Source organism: Telopea speciosissima, chromosome 5 (genome assembly GCF_018873765.1).
Source record: "Telopea speciosissima isolate NSW1024214 ecotype Mountain lineage chromosome 5, Tspe_v1, whole genome shotgun sequence".
In the NCBI taxonomy this organism is placed as follows: domain Eukaryota; kingdom Viridiplantae; phylum Streptophyta; class Magnoliopsida; order Proteales; family Proteaceae; genus Telopea; species Telopea speciosissima.
The window spans coordinates 15,085,479-15,102,312 of NC_057920.1; the positions used below are offsets into that span (position 1 = coordinate 15,085,479).

Below are 16,834 nucleotides of genomic sequence, written 5' to 3' on the forward strand. Positions count from 1 at the left end.
TCTAAATCCCTATGCATAGACAAAATTGACTCTTCTAAAAAGTCTTCATGCAATCTGGTCGTGGGCCCCACAAAATCTTCTAGTAGCACTCATACAAAGGCAAAATAGGGGCTGTGATACTGTCTATGTGAACAGTAACATGAACAGTGTTTTAGCCTCTTCTTCATATTTCGATCTACATCATGACACCCGGTTGGTATCTCTCAAGACTGACCATGGAAAGAGATCTCAGTCGAAACCACCGAGATATCTCGGTTTCGCAAGAAACTGAGATGAGTTAAGGTGGAAGTTTAAAAAGTACAGGTTTCGGTTGGTTTCGACTGGTTTCAAGCAGTTTCGACCTAAATACCTACATAAGTGTCACTTCTCCCCATTGAAACTTGAGGAAACCTGGCTGGAAACTAGGACAGGCATTTATTTATGCCAGAAACCAAGCCAGACACTTAGTTATGCCTACTACCAGTTAAGTAAATGTTTTTATATTTGGTAGTTCATTTACTTGAGATATTATTCATAAATAAGCAAATACCCCCCTTATTTGAATCCAATAAAAATAGTTAAAAAATCAAATTCCAAAAAGATAAAAAATCAATCCCCCAGTTCAAGAACAAAAACTGAATTTTCAGCGGTAGGTGCAATTTTCAACTTTGCAATGCTGGGGTTTTTCTCAAATCTAAAAATTTCATAAATCTTAATATGGTAAAACATTCCAAAAAACCAAAAGTGCGGCAAAATATTCATTTGTTTTGATGTCTAAAAAAATATTTTCATATAGAGCGATTTTAAACAGCATTCGCACATACTAAATAAGATTTGGCCGGAACATAAATCCTTCAATATAAATCAAATTTAGGCAACTTGGTTTATAGCAATGTTTTACCATATTAAGATTTATGAAATTTTTAGATTTGAGAAAAACCCCCGCATTAGAAAGTTGACAATTGCATCTACCGCCAAAAATCCAGTTTTTGTTCTTAAATTGGGGGGGGGGGGGGGTTGACTTTTTATCCTTCTAGAATTTTATTTTTTAACTATTTTTATCGGATTCAAATAGGGGGTATTTGTTTATTTATGAATAATATCTTAAGTAAATGAAATAAAAAAATATTAGTTCATTTACTTAAATGATATTTGGCATAAATAAGTGTTTGTCTTGGTTTGCAACCAATGTCCAAGAACAATACATACTATCAAACTTGGGTAAAAAACCACAAGGTCCATCTTATGAAAATAGTTCATGCATTATGTTTAGAATGTCAAAAATAGGCTCATTACAAAAAATTAGATTTAAAAAAAAAAGCATTTTTGGGCCTTGAATCCACCAACTTGAGTTAGGTGGGAAAAAAATCACAGGTTTCGAACATATCTCGGTTTCTGTCTCTAAACCTAGTCGAAACCTGAGTTTTAGAACCTTGAGACTGACACAAACCATAACCATATCTCCATGCTTAAATTTCACATAACGTCAATGACAATCAGTTGTAGCCTTGTAAACATCATTGTTGAGACCAATGCATCATCAAACATCTGCATGCACCATTGTGATGTGGCACAAGAGCTCATCAACTTCAAGGCTGACCCGAGTTTGGGGTGGTAAAGGAACAACATCAATAGGACGTTGACACTGAACTCCAAGTAATATGTCAAAAGGAGTACGCCATGTTGTCTTGTCCACTAAACTGCTGTAGGAAAACTCAGCAATGCCAAGAATAGATGGCCCTTGTCCTGTTCACTGAACTGTTGTAGGCAAACTCAACCTGACCTCACTTGTTCTTCTCCTTCCTACGGATGTGGGTCTTCAGATCTGCATCGCTTGGATGTGGATTGAAGAACCCAAAAATATCTTTCAACTAGGTCATTTTAATGCTTTGATGAAATAAGAGAAGTAGCCAACATAAAGAGAATTTTTGGAAGCATTTTTCTCTTGTAATGTTGGGCAAAGCTTCACCATTTACAACCTAAAGGAAGAAGGCTTTAATCTTGCAAGCCTGTGTGTACTATGTGAAAAATGAGTCTAAAAAGGATTTTCTTATATTGCAGAACAACTACTATCGTAGTCTTTTTACCTTCAACTGTTTGGAATGCCATGGATGCACTGATTACCTTACATGATAATTCATGCATTAGTAACCTGGCCCCTTAGCAAAGAGGTGATACATTCTGAAAGACACTCCACATCCCATATACCAGATCCAGATGTGAGTTGTTATTGAGACCAAACAGTCCTCCAAGGGAATCTATCAATGTTTTCTAATCAAGAGAAATCAGGAGGGGTTTCCTAAAATGATTAAATGTTCAGTTTCCCCACTGCCCCTATTGCAATTCAAGTCTAATTAGAAGTTGTTACTTATTTTTAAACAGACAATTCTGAGCCCAGAAGGACCTGATAGGCCGGGAGTCAAGCATAGGACAATCTCCAATGCTTATTGTGATTGGGAACAGTTAGAGCAATATGCAATATATTATCCAATCTCTTGAATATAACGGCCACAGTTCAGAGGTCACAAAGCACAAACTAAAAGGTTTGTAGGGACATTTAGCTGGAGTCCTGCCTACATTTAAGCACTATTAAGTGATGAGGACATCACCCAAGGATTTATGCAGCCACATGTCACTTCATTATGGCTAGATGACCAGCATTATGTGTAGTTCTTTATATTATTTTCTTGTATTTTTATTTGGGGCCACAATTGTTATGTACTAATGCAGTACGGGAGTTATTGCTGGAGAAGTAGTTATTAGGGAGTAGTTAATTCTGGAAAAGTAGTTATTAGAGAGTTATTTACTTTTTTTTTTCATTTTGGGTTTAAAAAGACTGTATTTGGAGATGGAAGACGAGCAAGGAAAGGAAAGGAAGGAATGAAAGCAAGAGTGATTATATGCAATTCTTAGAGTGACTCCAAGATGGTGTGAAGCCAAAATGATCTTCTTTCTTGTCTATCTTTTTCTTCTTCTTCTATCCACTCCTCTCTTTCAAACTCTATATCTACAACAAACCATCCTTGATTGATCCCCTAAAGCCATGGTTGTTTATTCCATCATATTTCTCCCAACCACCATTTTTATTTCCTAAGAGCATTCCATGTTACAGCAGCCCGTAAACCCTTATAAATCGTACTTGTGGCTAGAATAGGACTGGTGTGTGGTTTGAGGGGGATTCCCAAACCTGTCCTATACCAAATTAATTGACGAGGACATCACTCAAGGATTTATGCAGTCACATATCACTTCATTATGGCTAGATGACCAGCATTATGTGTAGTTCTTTTTATTATTTTGTTTTATTTTTATTTGGGACCAGAATTGTTATGTACTAATGTTGCAAGGGAGTTAGTGCTGGATAAGTAGTTATTAGGGAGTAGTTATTGCCTCTTCTTTTTTATTATTATTATTATTATTATAAAAGGGAGTAGTTATTGCTGGAAAAGTAGTTATTAGGGAGTTATTTCCTTCTTCTTTTTTTTTTTTCATTTTGGGTTTAAAAAGACTATTTGGAGATGGAAGAACAAGTAAGGAAGGAATAAAAGCATGAGTGATTCTATGCAATTCTTGGAGTAAATCCAAGATGGTGCGAAGCCAAAATGATCTTCTTTCTTGTCTATCTTTTTCTTCTTCTTCCATCCACTCCTCTTTCAAACTCTATATCTACAACAAACCATCCTTTTTTGATCCCCCAAATCCATGGTTCTTTTATTCCATCATATTTCTCCCAACCTCCATTTTCATTTCCTAAGAGCATTTCATTTGTTCTTTCAACTACAACCGCCCGTAAACCCCAATAAATCATACTTGTGGCTAGAATAGGACTGGTTTGTGGTTTGATATGGATTCCCAAACCTGTCCTACACCATTAAGATATAAATCTGGGGTTCTTGTGTCAGCTTATTTATTGCTTCACTCTTCTTACTCTCCCTGCTGCTATGTTTAATATTGGTGTTTGAGATCTCTATGAACCAGTTTGCTTCAAAGAAAAACAGGTCAGAGTTTAGCAACAGGTTTGAGGGATTGTCTCAAAGAATGAAACACCAAAAATTAGAGTAAAGTAATACTGCCACTGTTCCTCAAAGATTGTCCACTTCGAAGAAACACACAGTTCTAGAAATCTATGTAATATAATAATGGGAAGCAGTTTTCTGTCCGGGAGTGTAGACTATGCCAGCACTCCCATCTGTCTATCTCTCTCCTCCTTAAAACAAGGGGACAGAGCTGTCTTTTCATATGGGGAGGAGAGAGATAGACTCATGGGAGTGCTGGCGTAGGCCACACTCCCGGGCAGAGTTCTTATTCCTTATAATAATTCCCCACTTTCTTTACTTTTTTTTCCATGTTTGCCCCTCAATTATTACTAATTTCACTTACGAAATTGTTACTGTGACAAAATAGGTAAACTGAGAAGCAACCAAAATTTATACATTTAACTGTTCGAAATATAATAAAATTTTCAAACAGTAAAAGCCCAAAGTGGACAGCTTTGAGGAACAGAGGGAGTATAAGATTTGAGATTTCATGCATATGATGTGATCAAATATCCAGTCTAAGCATATGGTTGGCAGAATAATCACCTTCAGATTAAGTTTCTGCAAGAGATTCGGAGTTGAACAGGTCCGCCGGGCACCAACTCCATACTGATCAAAAACCTGCAGAAGAAATATTTTAGGTGGTATTGGAACAATAACCAGAGAGAGATTGCAAATGACTTAAAGGACAATAGATGTTACAGTTTTTTAGTAAGGAACTATCTGCATTAGATAAAATTATCTTGATGTAAAACATAAAAGCTTGAAATCTCGGTTTAATTAAGAATCTAGGCCACCTATGTTCAGGCATAGATGATGGCTATGGTGGTATAGCTAGGTTTCGAACTTGCTAATTTTTCTTTCACCTTTCTTCACTCACAACTTTCCCAAATCATTTTTCTCTTTGGGATTATTATATATAATTACCTTTACAATTAAATTCCCAAGTTTATCAAATAAATCATAAAGTCCTAACCCCATGGACTTTTAGCTTTCAAACTTCATGTTTGACCTTACTCTCCAATATCTTCCAAACACCAAAACTAAACCTTCACTTTTGTCATAATACCATCCCCATCGACCAGATCAAGAACACTCAAAAGTTAAGTTCACCTACGGGGGGAAAAAATCAAAAGCATGCACATAGTTACTCTAATAATCACTTCTGAAGATGTTCCTAACTCGCAGATTGGGTGAAGGTATAGTTACAAATACTTACAGGTATAGGTATCCTTCTATCATGAAAAGCAACTTCAGAAACCAGGAAGACATCCCGGATGCATGCTCCTTTGGCCTGAAAATTTTCAAGTCTAAAGTATTGGTCACATGTCACAAACAGTATGCCACTTATGTCACAGAACAAACGAATAAAAATTAACTTATGAAACATCCTGAGCCAGAAAAGAAATGACATGTGTCATTAGGATAAAAACAAATCTACCAGGCAACTACTACTTTCATAACAAAACTAGGGTCAGAGGGGGGGGGGGAAGGAAAAGTTTTGAAGAGCAGAAAGATTAATTATCTGATAAAGACATCACTCAGGGATTTAGGATATATCAAGAGAGATTAAGATGTACACAGCCACACATCACATCAATGTAGCTAGATGTTCCTTATTAACTAGTGTGGATGCATATTTCTGTTTACTTATGTGTAGTTCCTTTAAATTTATTGTATGTTCTTTTATTTGGTGTCAAATTGTTATGTACTACTGTCGTAATGCTAAGTGGAGTATTTATTAGGAAGTTATTGCTGGAGACGTAGTTATTAGGGAGTTATTACACCTTTTTTTTTAAGACTGCCTTCTGCGATGGAAGGAATGACAATATGTTGGAAGTTGTGAGATTTTTTCCCATTCTCTATAGCAGGAGTGACTTACAAACCTTGGAGCGAATCCAAGTTGGTGTGAATCTAAGGCCCCCTTTCTCTTCCCTAATTATTCTCTCCTATTTCTTTTCTCTTTTGTCTGGAATAGGACTGGTTTGTGGTTTGATGTGGATTCCCAGATCTGTTCACCATCTTTTGACTTCAAAACTTCAGGAAATTCAACTTTCCCCACTAGCCTGAACTTGATTTACACCAATTTTTATATCAGTGCCAGTTTTTCCCACTTTTGGCTTAAATTACAGCCCCAAACAGTATGGGAATTCATCGATTAACAGCAAGGAGGAACTGAGGACACATTGGAGTTCGGCAACAACTTCACACTTGATCACAGCACTCCAACTCGCGATACAACAAAGAAATGTACTGACCCCTATCATGTATCGTTTATTAAAATTCCATGAATCCTTATAATGAATCTTTTGCACATATCTAGAAATTTTCATTTTTTATGGCTGCTGTTAGACTTGATTTTCTACATGTATGTTGTGAATTTTGTGTTAGTAGACCTTCCCAAACCCAAATTCTCTGAGTCTTTGGACTTGTATTAGATTTCCCAAACATGTCCTGCACCATTATCCCATGGTACTTTCAAGATGGAAATAGAATGTACGCCTAACAGTGCTGGAAAATAAATGGGGAGAAAATCACAAATCAGAGTGCCAAAGATAACTATGAAGAAAATAGTAACATTTAGATGTTTAAACTTTAAACAGCTAGAAGACTTCGGTGCAGGACTCCACATAATGATCAGAAAATGAGAAGTTGTTCAATTTTTAAACACACTCGGGCTGAAACATTTTTATGAGACTTTGAAGAAAATGAATGTGATAAAGGAAACTATACAGATATGCAAAGATATATTATAATGGTAGATAGACAGTTCCCGCATTAGTAAGGAATCGATGCAATGAAATACTCCTTAAAATATTTTAGTGAAAGGACAGCAGTACAGTACAGGGAAGTATCACAAACGCACCTTAAAGCCCCCACAAGTGCCTGCATTTACAATAAGGTCTGGTTTTAATGCTTGGATAGAAGCATATGTCACAAGGGAAGCAGAAATTGTGCCAACATTATCAACACCTGTGAAAAGAAATTTCAGTGACTTAGCAGTCAAGCAACAACAGAACAACTGCTACGTTTATATAGGAAAAGCACACTACATAATGGATTCAGCTGTAAGAAGAGGGGTCCTTAAGCTATTATTCTCTACTAAAATATTTTACTTTCATTAGTTAGTTTAAGATCTAAATGCTAGCAAACAGACACAATCTACCATCACCTGACGTAAAAAATTTCCAAAAACTAGAGAGGGTGCAGCAGATGATATATATTCTGACATCGAAGCATTGAAGTACATTACAACATAGAGTCAATAAGAATGGCACATTATATAATGATGATAACAAAATTCCAAGAAAGATATAGCAATTACTTCTTTCTTTTTTTTTTAAATTCACTAATGCTAAGGGGAGAAGTGTATCATCTATTTCAAAAGTTACAAATGTAGTAAATTTCATAATGATACAGAAAAGATTGGTGGGCAGGGGGTTTTCAAGCATATTTCCCATACATAAGTCCATTCATCTTTGAAAAGACTAAAGAAGAAAATATTGAGAAAACCATATCGTTACCCCAAACTGGATCTTTTCCTGGCCAGATTAGATTGATATGCAGGTCTTCGTAAGTACCGTGATATCTAACCCATGGACATCCTTTAGGGAACCTGTAAAGACAGTATAAATCACATCTTAGAACAAAAGAAAAAAACCAAAAATACAACATATGTATTAACCAATAGAATATTGGATCAGGTTCTCAATGAGTCGAAGCACTATCACAGAAAAGACAACATAGTCACTGAGAAAACACAACTGCCTAATCTTACAGGAGGCTTTACATCAGGAGGATCTGACAACTTCAAGTTTATCGCATGCGAAAAAAATTGCTCCACAAGCTGGGTTCCCAGGGCACGGATCCCCAAGAATATGACCGGAAATGGATTTAACACCCAGATATTTTAATCGAAGTAGACAAATTCCAATGCCATAATAATTTATTTGATTAGAAAACAAGGCGAAGCAGCGAAAACCCAAATGGATGACCAACACGAAAACAATAATTTCATTCGGTTTTACTCATTGAACATATGAGCTGGAAAGACGTGTAAATGAATGAAAAAAGAACAGAAGCAATGTGACTAGACTATCGTAATAGAAAGCAATATCAATGCTATGCAGCTTTGTTCAAGTCACACCGTGCGTATCTTATGTAATCCATCAAAATAATAATAATAATAATATGCAGCTCTTGAAGAATCAAACTAAGCTCTTGACAACAAATGAAAGATAAACAAGTGAATCCTAAATAGAACGTAAGTCGCCTAAAACCCTATAAACGTAGAGAGAGTGAGAGGTATGCTAAGTGAAGAAAGAAGTAACTGACAAGGAATCAGGATCCTCCGTTAGCTGAAATCTGTTCACAAGTGGAAGCGCTTCAGACTGCATCGCTGTACTCCGAACCAAAACAGGAAGAGGAAAAAAGAAAAGTTAAAGGAGAACAATAAAGAAAAGGAACTGAAGTCGATAAGAAGATAAGAAGATAAGAAGAAGAGTTGAAAAAACCAGATTCAGTACCAATAACGAAAACGATGGTGGAGATGGGCTTCTTCTCGGCTTCAGCGGCCTTGACCTCCTCTGTAAACTCTGTGCCGTCTTCAGGAGGAGCCATGGCTCTCGCTTCGCTCGATCGATCGTTGTCTCAGTGTCTGCTTTCGCTTCTATCTATAATTGTTAATTGGTTAGAGAAACCACATGAAAACAAAAAAACGTAGGCGCGTGCTCACACACGCTCCGCCTATTGATTTGTAGGTCGGACTGTCGGACTCTACAGTGCGTGAGCGAGCAAGGAAGAGAGAGAGAGAGAAGGGGTAAAAATATCTTGGAACCATGGGAGATGCTGGATAACTGGATTCTGGTTTTTTTTTTTTTTTATTTTAATGGATTCTGTTTTGTTTTCAACTGTTTAAGCATTTAAGGTATGTTCCGTTTCTTTCGAATGATCCAAACAACCAAAAGTTCCAATGGTGATTGGTGGAACATACAACGAAGTCAAATAATTCTAATAGGGTGGCACAGGATTCGTCCCTTAGGGCCCGATCGCCCCAAAAAACCAATCCATTTAGAATATAGTTAGATAAAAATAGGAAAAAAAAGAGGAAAAATTACATGATTAGTTACTTTAGGGTTTTCATTTACAAAACTGTCCACGCTATGTTTGAGTTAACAAAAATAGATAAAAACAAGTTGAGGTTTATAAAACTGAACAAGTTAGTGCATCTCCCTCACACACTTACTTTTTTAGATATTTTTATCTCTGTCATTGCCTTCTCGCCCAGGCATCCTCCATTCCCTGCAACCCTACCCTTGTCCCAGCCACCGCCATTCTCTGTTCTCCCAAGTAACAGAGGGAAAAAAAAAGAGATTTTTTCAGAGGAGAACTGTCGAAGAAGGAAGGAGAGTCACTGTTTTGTTTTGTTTTGTAAAACTAAACTCGTTTTTGTCTATTTTTGTTAACTCAAAGTCTCAAACATAGGGTGGATAGTTTAGTAATGAAAACCCAAAAGTAACTAATCATGTAATTTTCCCAAAACAAAAAACCTAGAGTTTGGAAAAATTGATTATACCCCTCCTATTTATAAAAAACTACAAAATTAACACTCGTTTTTTTTTTTAATGTTTTTTTTATAATAGCATTTATTAATGATAACGTGAAAAGTCGCGGGTATAGATTACAAAGATAACTGACCCATGGATAAAAAATGGGTCATACCATTGTACACGTCATCGATAGTGTCCTCTTTGCTAGAGAGTCAGTCAAGTTGTAATTCTCCCCTAGAATATGGGTGAAAATTAGGGATATAAATAGGTTTCTGTATCCGTTTAGCACTATCCAAATCCGTCCGAAAGCTAAACGGATACGGATACGGATAGGCTCTAGCTATCCGAAAAGCTATTTTTACATGTAAACGGATAAAATATTTGATCTGTATCCATGTCCGTATCCGTTTAACACTATCCGAATCCGTCCAAAAACTAATCGGATGCGGATGCGGATATAGCACTATCCGAGCCGAATCTGATCCGTTTACATGCCTAATGAAAATACATGTTTTAAGTAAATTAAGAGGTGAATAATATCCTCTAGAATAGCTGGAAGCTTGAGTGGAGAAGCAGTGATTCCCATCTGTAAATAAGGGACAACGTCCTTATTATCCGATGCAAGAAGTACCCGGTCATAGTTTTCAGAGATACCTTCCAACATAGACGACCGAATAGCATGAATAGGTCGGCCATCAAAATCTCGGCCTATGTAGGAGTTTGCGAAATACTAGGAAGCTAGGAATTTTGAAATTCCTGGAAAGCTTGTAAAGAAATTTGTATTACCTCCGATGATGACCAAATCCTGTGTTCAAATAAATTATCCATAGCATCCAACAGATAAAGGAACATAGAGAAATAATCAAACGATGAGAGGCCTTATCCTAAGAATTTGAATCCCAACCATTGATCCATTGATAAAGCGATGGGATCATCACCTGGTGGAAGAAATTGTTCCAAAGAACTTCCAAACCAAGTTATCAAACGAAAGAACATCCCATAAGTATGTGTGAAACTATTTCATTCATTCCACATCGAGTACAACCCTGATCCACATTAATGTTTCGGTGGCAAAGGGCATCAGTTGTAGGCTGTAGCCACTCCAGTAGCACACTCCTTTTGTTTATTCTCACGATCAATCGGGTGAGTGATATTTAATTATGGGAAAAAGGAATGCTAAACGGTGTGTGGGCATGTACCTGCACACAGACACAACTCGGCGCAAAAAGACCGCCACACCCCTGGACCTTTCCACCTTTCTAGGGGGTGTGGCTGTCTTTTCACGTTAGACTGTGTCTAAGCACAGGTACATGCCACACACAAAACCGGTTAGTGTTCTTCCTTCCTTTAATTATTTATACTTTAATTTTAGAGAGAGTATTAATCAACATCACAATATCAACAATATCATTGTGACCATGACCACGATAACAAATCTTTTTCCAATAGAATCTTTGAGATACTTTACAAGACAGATTTTCCATGAATTGGGGTTCACTTGGGATTCTCCATGAATTGGCTAAACCCCAACAAAAAAATGAGGGTAGAGGAAGGCAGCTAAAGGGATAATGTAGATTGAATTTGTGACCCTTAAATTGAAACTTGAAAGGAGTGTGAGGCTTGGGTAGGGATTTGTCCTCCATCTATTTGGAATTATTGCTTGTCTGATGTTTGTAATTTGGATTTGGATCCTCTGCAGCTTGGAGTGAGCGGCCATCGTGTTGCTCTAAACTCATAGGTCACCACGTGAAATTAACACCGATCCAATGATTGGTAGATGGTGGCCTGTCATTTTTTAATTTTGAGTGACAATTTTAAATTTTGAATTGTCACCATCTACCAACCATTGGATCAGCATTTATTCCATGTGGCGGTCTATGAGTTGAATGAAGCACGATGGCCGCTCAACCCTAGGCAAGGATCCAAATCCTTGTAATTTCTATTACATCAGCCGACGTCGTCTACATACAACCATCACTTGGCAACATGGACATGACATCTTAACTTTTATGGTACTCACATGCTTAGTTTGAATGATGCTACGCAGATCCCATCAATCCTTAGTGAACATACTACGAAACCTACAGCCCATAAAAGACATATTTCTTGGAAAAATGTCCTAGATCTACTTACCTTTCTTGTAAATCTACTTGTTTTGTAAATTTTTTTCTAATCTAGTAGATCTAACAAATCGTCCTTATGCTCTGAAGGTAATTCCTTTTACATGGGTGGAATTGGTACCATACATGAGAGATGTGGTTCGGACCTGCAACTTGAATAATAATGGTAATCAAATCGTGAGTTTTCCTTCTTCCATGGTGGAAGAAAAATCTCCATCATTATTTTTTTCTTCCACCAGTGGGGAAGAAGGTATTCCTTCACCATGAGAGTGTCTTAAATGAAATGGATGTAGTTTAGAACTTATATATGGTTAGGATGTAGATTTATTATGATTCCGGTTCCAACAGTTCCCAATAGGTCTATCGGTTCTGGAACCATTGGGAGATCAATAACTTAATTAGGAGATCTAGAACCAAACCATAAATTATCGGTAGAAAAAGAACCTCAGTTCCCATTTTTTGTGATCTGATTCTGGTCCGGTGTTCGGTTCTAGAGCCCAATTGACACCAAATAATAGCAATCAAATCGAGGGTTTTCCTTATTCCATTGTGGAAGAAAACTCGCCGTTTTTTTGGTCTGAGAGATAGGTAGGAAATGATACTTTGGAAAAGCTTTGGGTAACTACAAGAGCAACCAATTCACAAAGGGGCATAACAGATTTGTCCATTTTCAACACCAGGAAGTAAAATATTAGTGTAACTTATTGAATTGAAACCAATATGTACATAATTACAAGAGATTCTATTTAACCAAAAAACAAAAATTACAAGATAGTCTATGCCTTTTTTGGGTTGAGGGAGGGGGTGTATACAAGAGATTCTACAGATCTACAGGGAGAGAGAGGGGTTGAGGCAGCTAAACATGCTTCAGAAATTTCAGCAATGATATATATATATATAGAGAGAGAGAGAGCCAAAAGCAACCACAGCTAGAACCAAGGATGCCACGTTGGATCCATCATGCACAAATTCCTGGGAGTCAGGGCAGCTTCAACCAGCTCAGTGATGCCTCGCTGTACGGACTGCGGTGGGTCCATGGCATTATCCTCCTGAAAAGCCCAAACAAATGGAGTGACAACAAGGGTTAGTTACATTCCAAATGCTTTATCAATATGGCCATTCACTTCATCAATCCATTATAGAAAACGGTGGAGTAGTGGACCATCATGCATGTAAATAAAAAAGAGTATAAGGTTTCCCTTTCTGCCCCCATGTAAGAAGCTACTTATTTCTCTCTACGCTGCTTGCTTAGAAAACCATCACCCAAAACAACAACGAACAACTGCATACTTTAGTGCAAATTCACCATCCAAAAGAAGGGATGCATTGGGTGGTTAAAAACTGTATTACCTCCTCGAAATAGTTGTCTGGGGCTGCACCTTTAATCCGTTCAATGACGTGCTCCACATTGGTTGTGACCTTAAGCTTGAAGTCCATGGGGTTTAAGCTGCCTCCAGCAGGAGCAGGTGAGGAAGGCATTTGCAATGGTCTTCTCCAGGACCAAGACAGCAGCTCATCACGGAAAAACATGGCTAAATGATGCCATAAATGCTGAATTTGCTGCAAATGTAAAAAATACCATCAAAACTTCAGCTGCAAAATAATCGTGCTAATCAAAAGCTCCATTAAAAGAAATGTCATGATAGGACTCACTTTAGGTGAAACTACAGCTTGAGCAGCAGCACACATGGAAGAAACAATCAACCCTTCCACTCCAAAATGGGAGAAGAATGCTTGCATGTTCCTTGTCAGTCGGAAAGGCACTGCTTCATTAAACTCGATCATCCCGTTTGCATCATAAGCTGGGTGGAAGTCAGTCTGGAATATTTTGCCAGTGTTTTTTGCAAACAGAATCTTGTTGGGGGTCCGTCCCCCAATTTGTAGCATGAATGACATGAAACTAGAAAGTGCCAGCTGGATGGCAAACTGCTTTTTGAAAGCCCAGAGATGGTTACCACTTGGAAGAGTCTTGTACATGTACTGAGAGAATATGCCATCAGAGACAAGAGTCTTTGTTATCTCATTATATGCTTGGTGGCGGAGATCCACAACAGCTTCAGGAGAAATCTGGCCGGAGATGGCTTGATTTAATTGCTCCTTGAAATGGGTAATCGGGAGATCTGCCTCTCGATTGTTACGTGCACAATTATTTTCATAAACCTCAAGGAATGTGCTATACATCAAGTCATCTTCCACCATTCGGACCTAAAAAAACATAAGAGAAGTTACAAATCTAGAGACACTTCCAGCTGGATGAAAGAATAAGAAGCAATCATGCTCCTTGCCTCTGCTGTACACATGGAACACATGCACAGCCCAATCAAGACCCATTGTCCAACAGGTCATAAAAAGAGATGGTTCACTCGCCAACAGAAGATCTCATTGTGAGAACCCCCATCAGCAGGGCAAACTTCTCAGCATGCGTGTATGTGTACTGCTAGTCATGTTCAACCAGATGAATTATAAATATTTAAAAAGAAAAAAAATCCATTTCACAGAGATTTCACAAGGGGGAAAAAAAAAAATAATTCAGTGGTAACAAAAAGTGATTATAAGTCACCTGGGACCAAACAGGGATTATTATTGGGGTGTGGATGCATATGTGGCGGCGCCTTGATTCCTTGTGCTTGTCAAACATCCGGTTCATCACACGGAACAGCTGCAGTATTCGTTCATCACTTCTAGCATTAGGAGTCAAAGATGTCTGAACAATGAAGTGGCGTTGAGAACCATCAGATCCAATGAGTGTCAGTCGGCGGAAACTGCTTCCATGCCGTCTCACAATTGGAATGTCAGCTCCAACTCTGTCTAACTTCACTGTATGATCAGGAGCAACTTCCTGAAAGTTCACAGATGAAATAAAAAATTACAAAGATGACATTAGAAGTAAATAGTTACAAAGAAAAAGCAGCCGAAATGATTTCTGGCAAAATGAAATCATCCTTCCAAAGTAGTAAATGGCGTTTAATTCCTACATTAAGGCTTTCAACATCTTATCACTCAAAAACATTTATTCTAAAGAATATTCACATCTCAGCATGAAGTTCTAGACAGTAGACAATGCAGCTTGATAAAGCTGACTTAATCTAGGTTGCTCTCCCAATTCCAGAAACTGACTCAGGTTACCTGATCGGTGAAATACTGCCCCGGAACTTCAACATCAACAACATGAAAATCACGCAACACTCTGCTTTCCTCTTCCAGTTTCAAGACAGCTGGAAATCTGTCCTCAACGTTGCTCTGAAGAACATTTTTCCAGTGCTTCAGTCGCTCAGTCAGTTCAGAAAGGGTGGCTGGAAAAGTAGCGGTGCTTTCTGGATCAAGATCACGTTCAAAGTCCTGCTTATAATCTCTCACAAAATCAACATGCTTATTCACAGCATCAGCCGAAAAGCAAGCCTTGCAAACGCCCGACAGCTCCTTTTTCAGGGATTGTGGAACCTCTGCTGTAGTGGCAGTTGGGTACTTGTAACAGCGATGAAGCAGAGCATTTACCACAGCCAGAAGTCTCTCCTCAGGAAGAGTAACAAACCGTGAACCAATTTCTGTAAGCAGAGTCTGCAAAATGATTGATATTTTATGAAACTTCATGTTAAGGTAATAAAGAATTAAATAGTTGCTCATAATCATATGCAAGAGGTCCTTTTATGTTCTGAAAATTAGGTCTAGCGAATCCAAGTTAACAAGCAGGCAGGGCAATCAAGGATAACATTCTCTTTGTTTCCATGTGGTCAGAATTACCACACAACAAACACAAGGAAAAGTAATACAATTTCAGTTATAGAATGAGCATTGACAAATCTCATATGGTCATCATTCTTTGTTTGGTTCTGTTTGGTACTGTCAACACTTCCATATTCTTTTAATGCATGACATGTTTTGCTCAGATTATGAAGCTAAAGGAGAAACCATACTGCTAAGCCATATAAAGTGTACACAGAGACGTAATTTGTGTGAGTGAGAGAGAGAGAGAAAGAGAGATTTTTTGTTTTGTTTCTGATAGGCTATCTTTTGATAAGTGCACAGCTACAAAGAAGAGAATGGAATAAAAAAACCAGCTCGGGGAGAATTAGCAAAATTTGATTTGAGAGAACAATTATGTATCTTTGTCTTTTTATTGCAGTTCTCTTTTATTTTTTCTGATTATAACCACAACAGCTGGGTTCACTTTTTGTCTTTATTTTCATTTCCATGTCAAATGAAAAATTTTCCATTGCCTACCCCATCCCCCCCCCCCCCCCCCCAACAAAAAAAAGAAAAAAAAAGAAAAAGGAAGCTATGTTATCTACCTCAAGTTCGCTAGCCAAATTAGTATGCTTGCTTCTAAGAGCTTCCATTATATCCTTTGCAGCATCAAACGCACTAGCAGCAGAAGCTACCAATCCAAGCACACCATTACGTCTTAATGCACTTTGGCTTTCACTAATGGTTGAAGAACTTTGCTGTGAAGGTTGTTCATGCCCACCATGCACACTTCCTTCTACACCTGTGGTCCTTTCATGTTCTTGTCCATGAGGGTTTCCACCATCATGTGATCCGCCAACACTGCCAGACTGAGGGCCTTGATGAACTTGATTGTCTGAGGTTAGAGAACCTCCAACATGAGGCTGTACTCTCGCACCACTATCAGACAAGCCTAAAGAAGTTGTACCAGCCCCAGACACATTTTGCTGCATTCGTAACCTTCCAAGTTCAGATTTATTCGCAACATCACGGCGCTCAAGCAAATATGTGCGTAACCAGTAATATAGAGCCTGCAAAAATTTTTTTTTTGGGGGAGAAGAGAATTTTGATTGTGAGATAATGAAGATGAGTAGAAGTTGATCCTTCAAGAAGCTTTCAATATTTTACCTGTGGATACACAGTAGCAATTTTTAATAGCACAAGTTTGCAGTGAGGTGCTTCTGTCCTCTGCAAAGAAAGTAATAGCTGTGGGACCCAAGAAAGCCAAACCCAATGTGGAATCTGGTCCAAGTACTTATCAAATGATCTTCCCACAGGTTCATTAGGAGTATCAAAGCTGAGAAGATATAGGACACGGGCTAAATGGCTTCTGGAGTTGGAGACACCATATTTGATTCCCTGAAGAAAGCAACTCACAGCATATTCTAACCAAATCTCTTCTTGGGTTTCTTTGTAAACCTGTGGA

The 16,834-nt window shown here is 38.0% G+C and overlaps 2 protein-coding genes and 1 long non-coding RNA gene across 5 annotated transcripts in view; 1 reads left to right on the forward strand and 2 right to left on the reverse strand.

The window, feature by feature from the left end:
* The window catches only part of LOC122661914 (5'-methylthioadenosine/S-adenosylhomocysteine nucleosidase-like), a 25,414-nt gene extending 16,618 nt beyond the window's left edge, over positions 1 to 8,796 (reverse strand). For all 3 annotated transcript variants that reach the window (XM_043857426.1, XM_043857425.1, XM_043857424.1), the window contains exons 1-7: positions 8,784 to 8,796; positions 8,543 to 8,685; positions 8,352 to 8,415; positions 7,541 to 7,632; positions 6,883 to 6,989; positions 5,236 to 5,310; positions 4,563 to 4,637 (exon numbers count right to left, since the gene is read on the reverse strand). In XM_043857426.1, coding sequence (XP_043713361.1) covers positions 4,563 to 4,637; positions 5,236 to 5,310; positions 6,883 to 6,989; positions 7,541 to 7,632; positions 8,352 to 8,415; positions 8,543 to 8,636 — 507 coding nt within the window. In that variant the 5' untranslated portion in view covers positions 8,637 to 8,685; positions 8,784 to 8,796. The remainder of the gene's footprint in view (positions 1 to 4,562; positions 4,638 to 5,235; positions 5,311 to 6,882; positions 6,990 to 7,540; positions 7,633 to 8,351; positions 8,416 to 8,542; positions 8,686 to 8,783) is intronic.
* LOC122661915 lies at positions 8,301 to 12,704 on the forward strand. Its single transcript, XR_006332938.1, has 3 exons — positions 8,301 to 8,321; positions 8,819 to 8,835; positions 12,587 to 12,704. It is a non-coding gene; the product is annotated as an uncharacterized LOC122661915 (long non-coding RNA).
* The window catches only part of LOC122661912 (transformation/transcription domain-associated protein-like), a 96,722-nt gene continuing 92,478 nt past the window's right edge, over positions 12,591 to 16,834 (reverse strand). The window contains exons 29-35 of the mRNA XM_043857423.1: positions 16,537 to 16,827; positions 15,975 to 16,439; positions 14,812 to 15,243; positions 14,246 to 14,524; positions 13,339 to 13,890; positions 13,036 to 13,245; positions 12,591 to 12,734 (exon numbers count right to left, since the gene is read on the reverse strand). Coding sequence (XP_043713358.1) covers positions 12,615 to 12,734; positions 13,036 to 13,245; positions 13,339 to 13,890; positions 14,246 to 14,524; positions 14,812 to 15,243; positions 15,975 to 16,439; positions 16,537 to 16,827 — 2,349 coding nt within the window. The 3' untranslated portion in view covers positions 12,591 to 12,614. The remainder of the gene's footprint in view (positions 12,735 to 13,035; positions 13,246 to 13,338; positions 13,891 to 14,245; positions 14,525 to 14,811; positions 15,244 to 15,974; positions 16,440 to 16,536; positions 16,828 to 16,834) is intronic.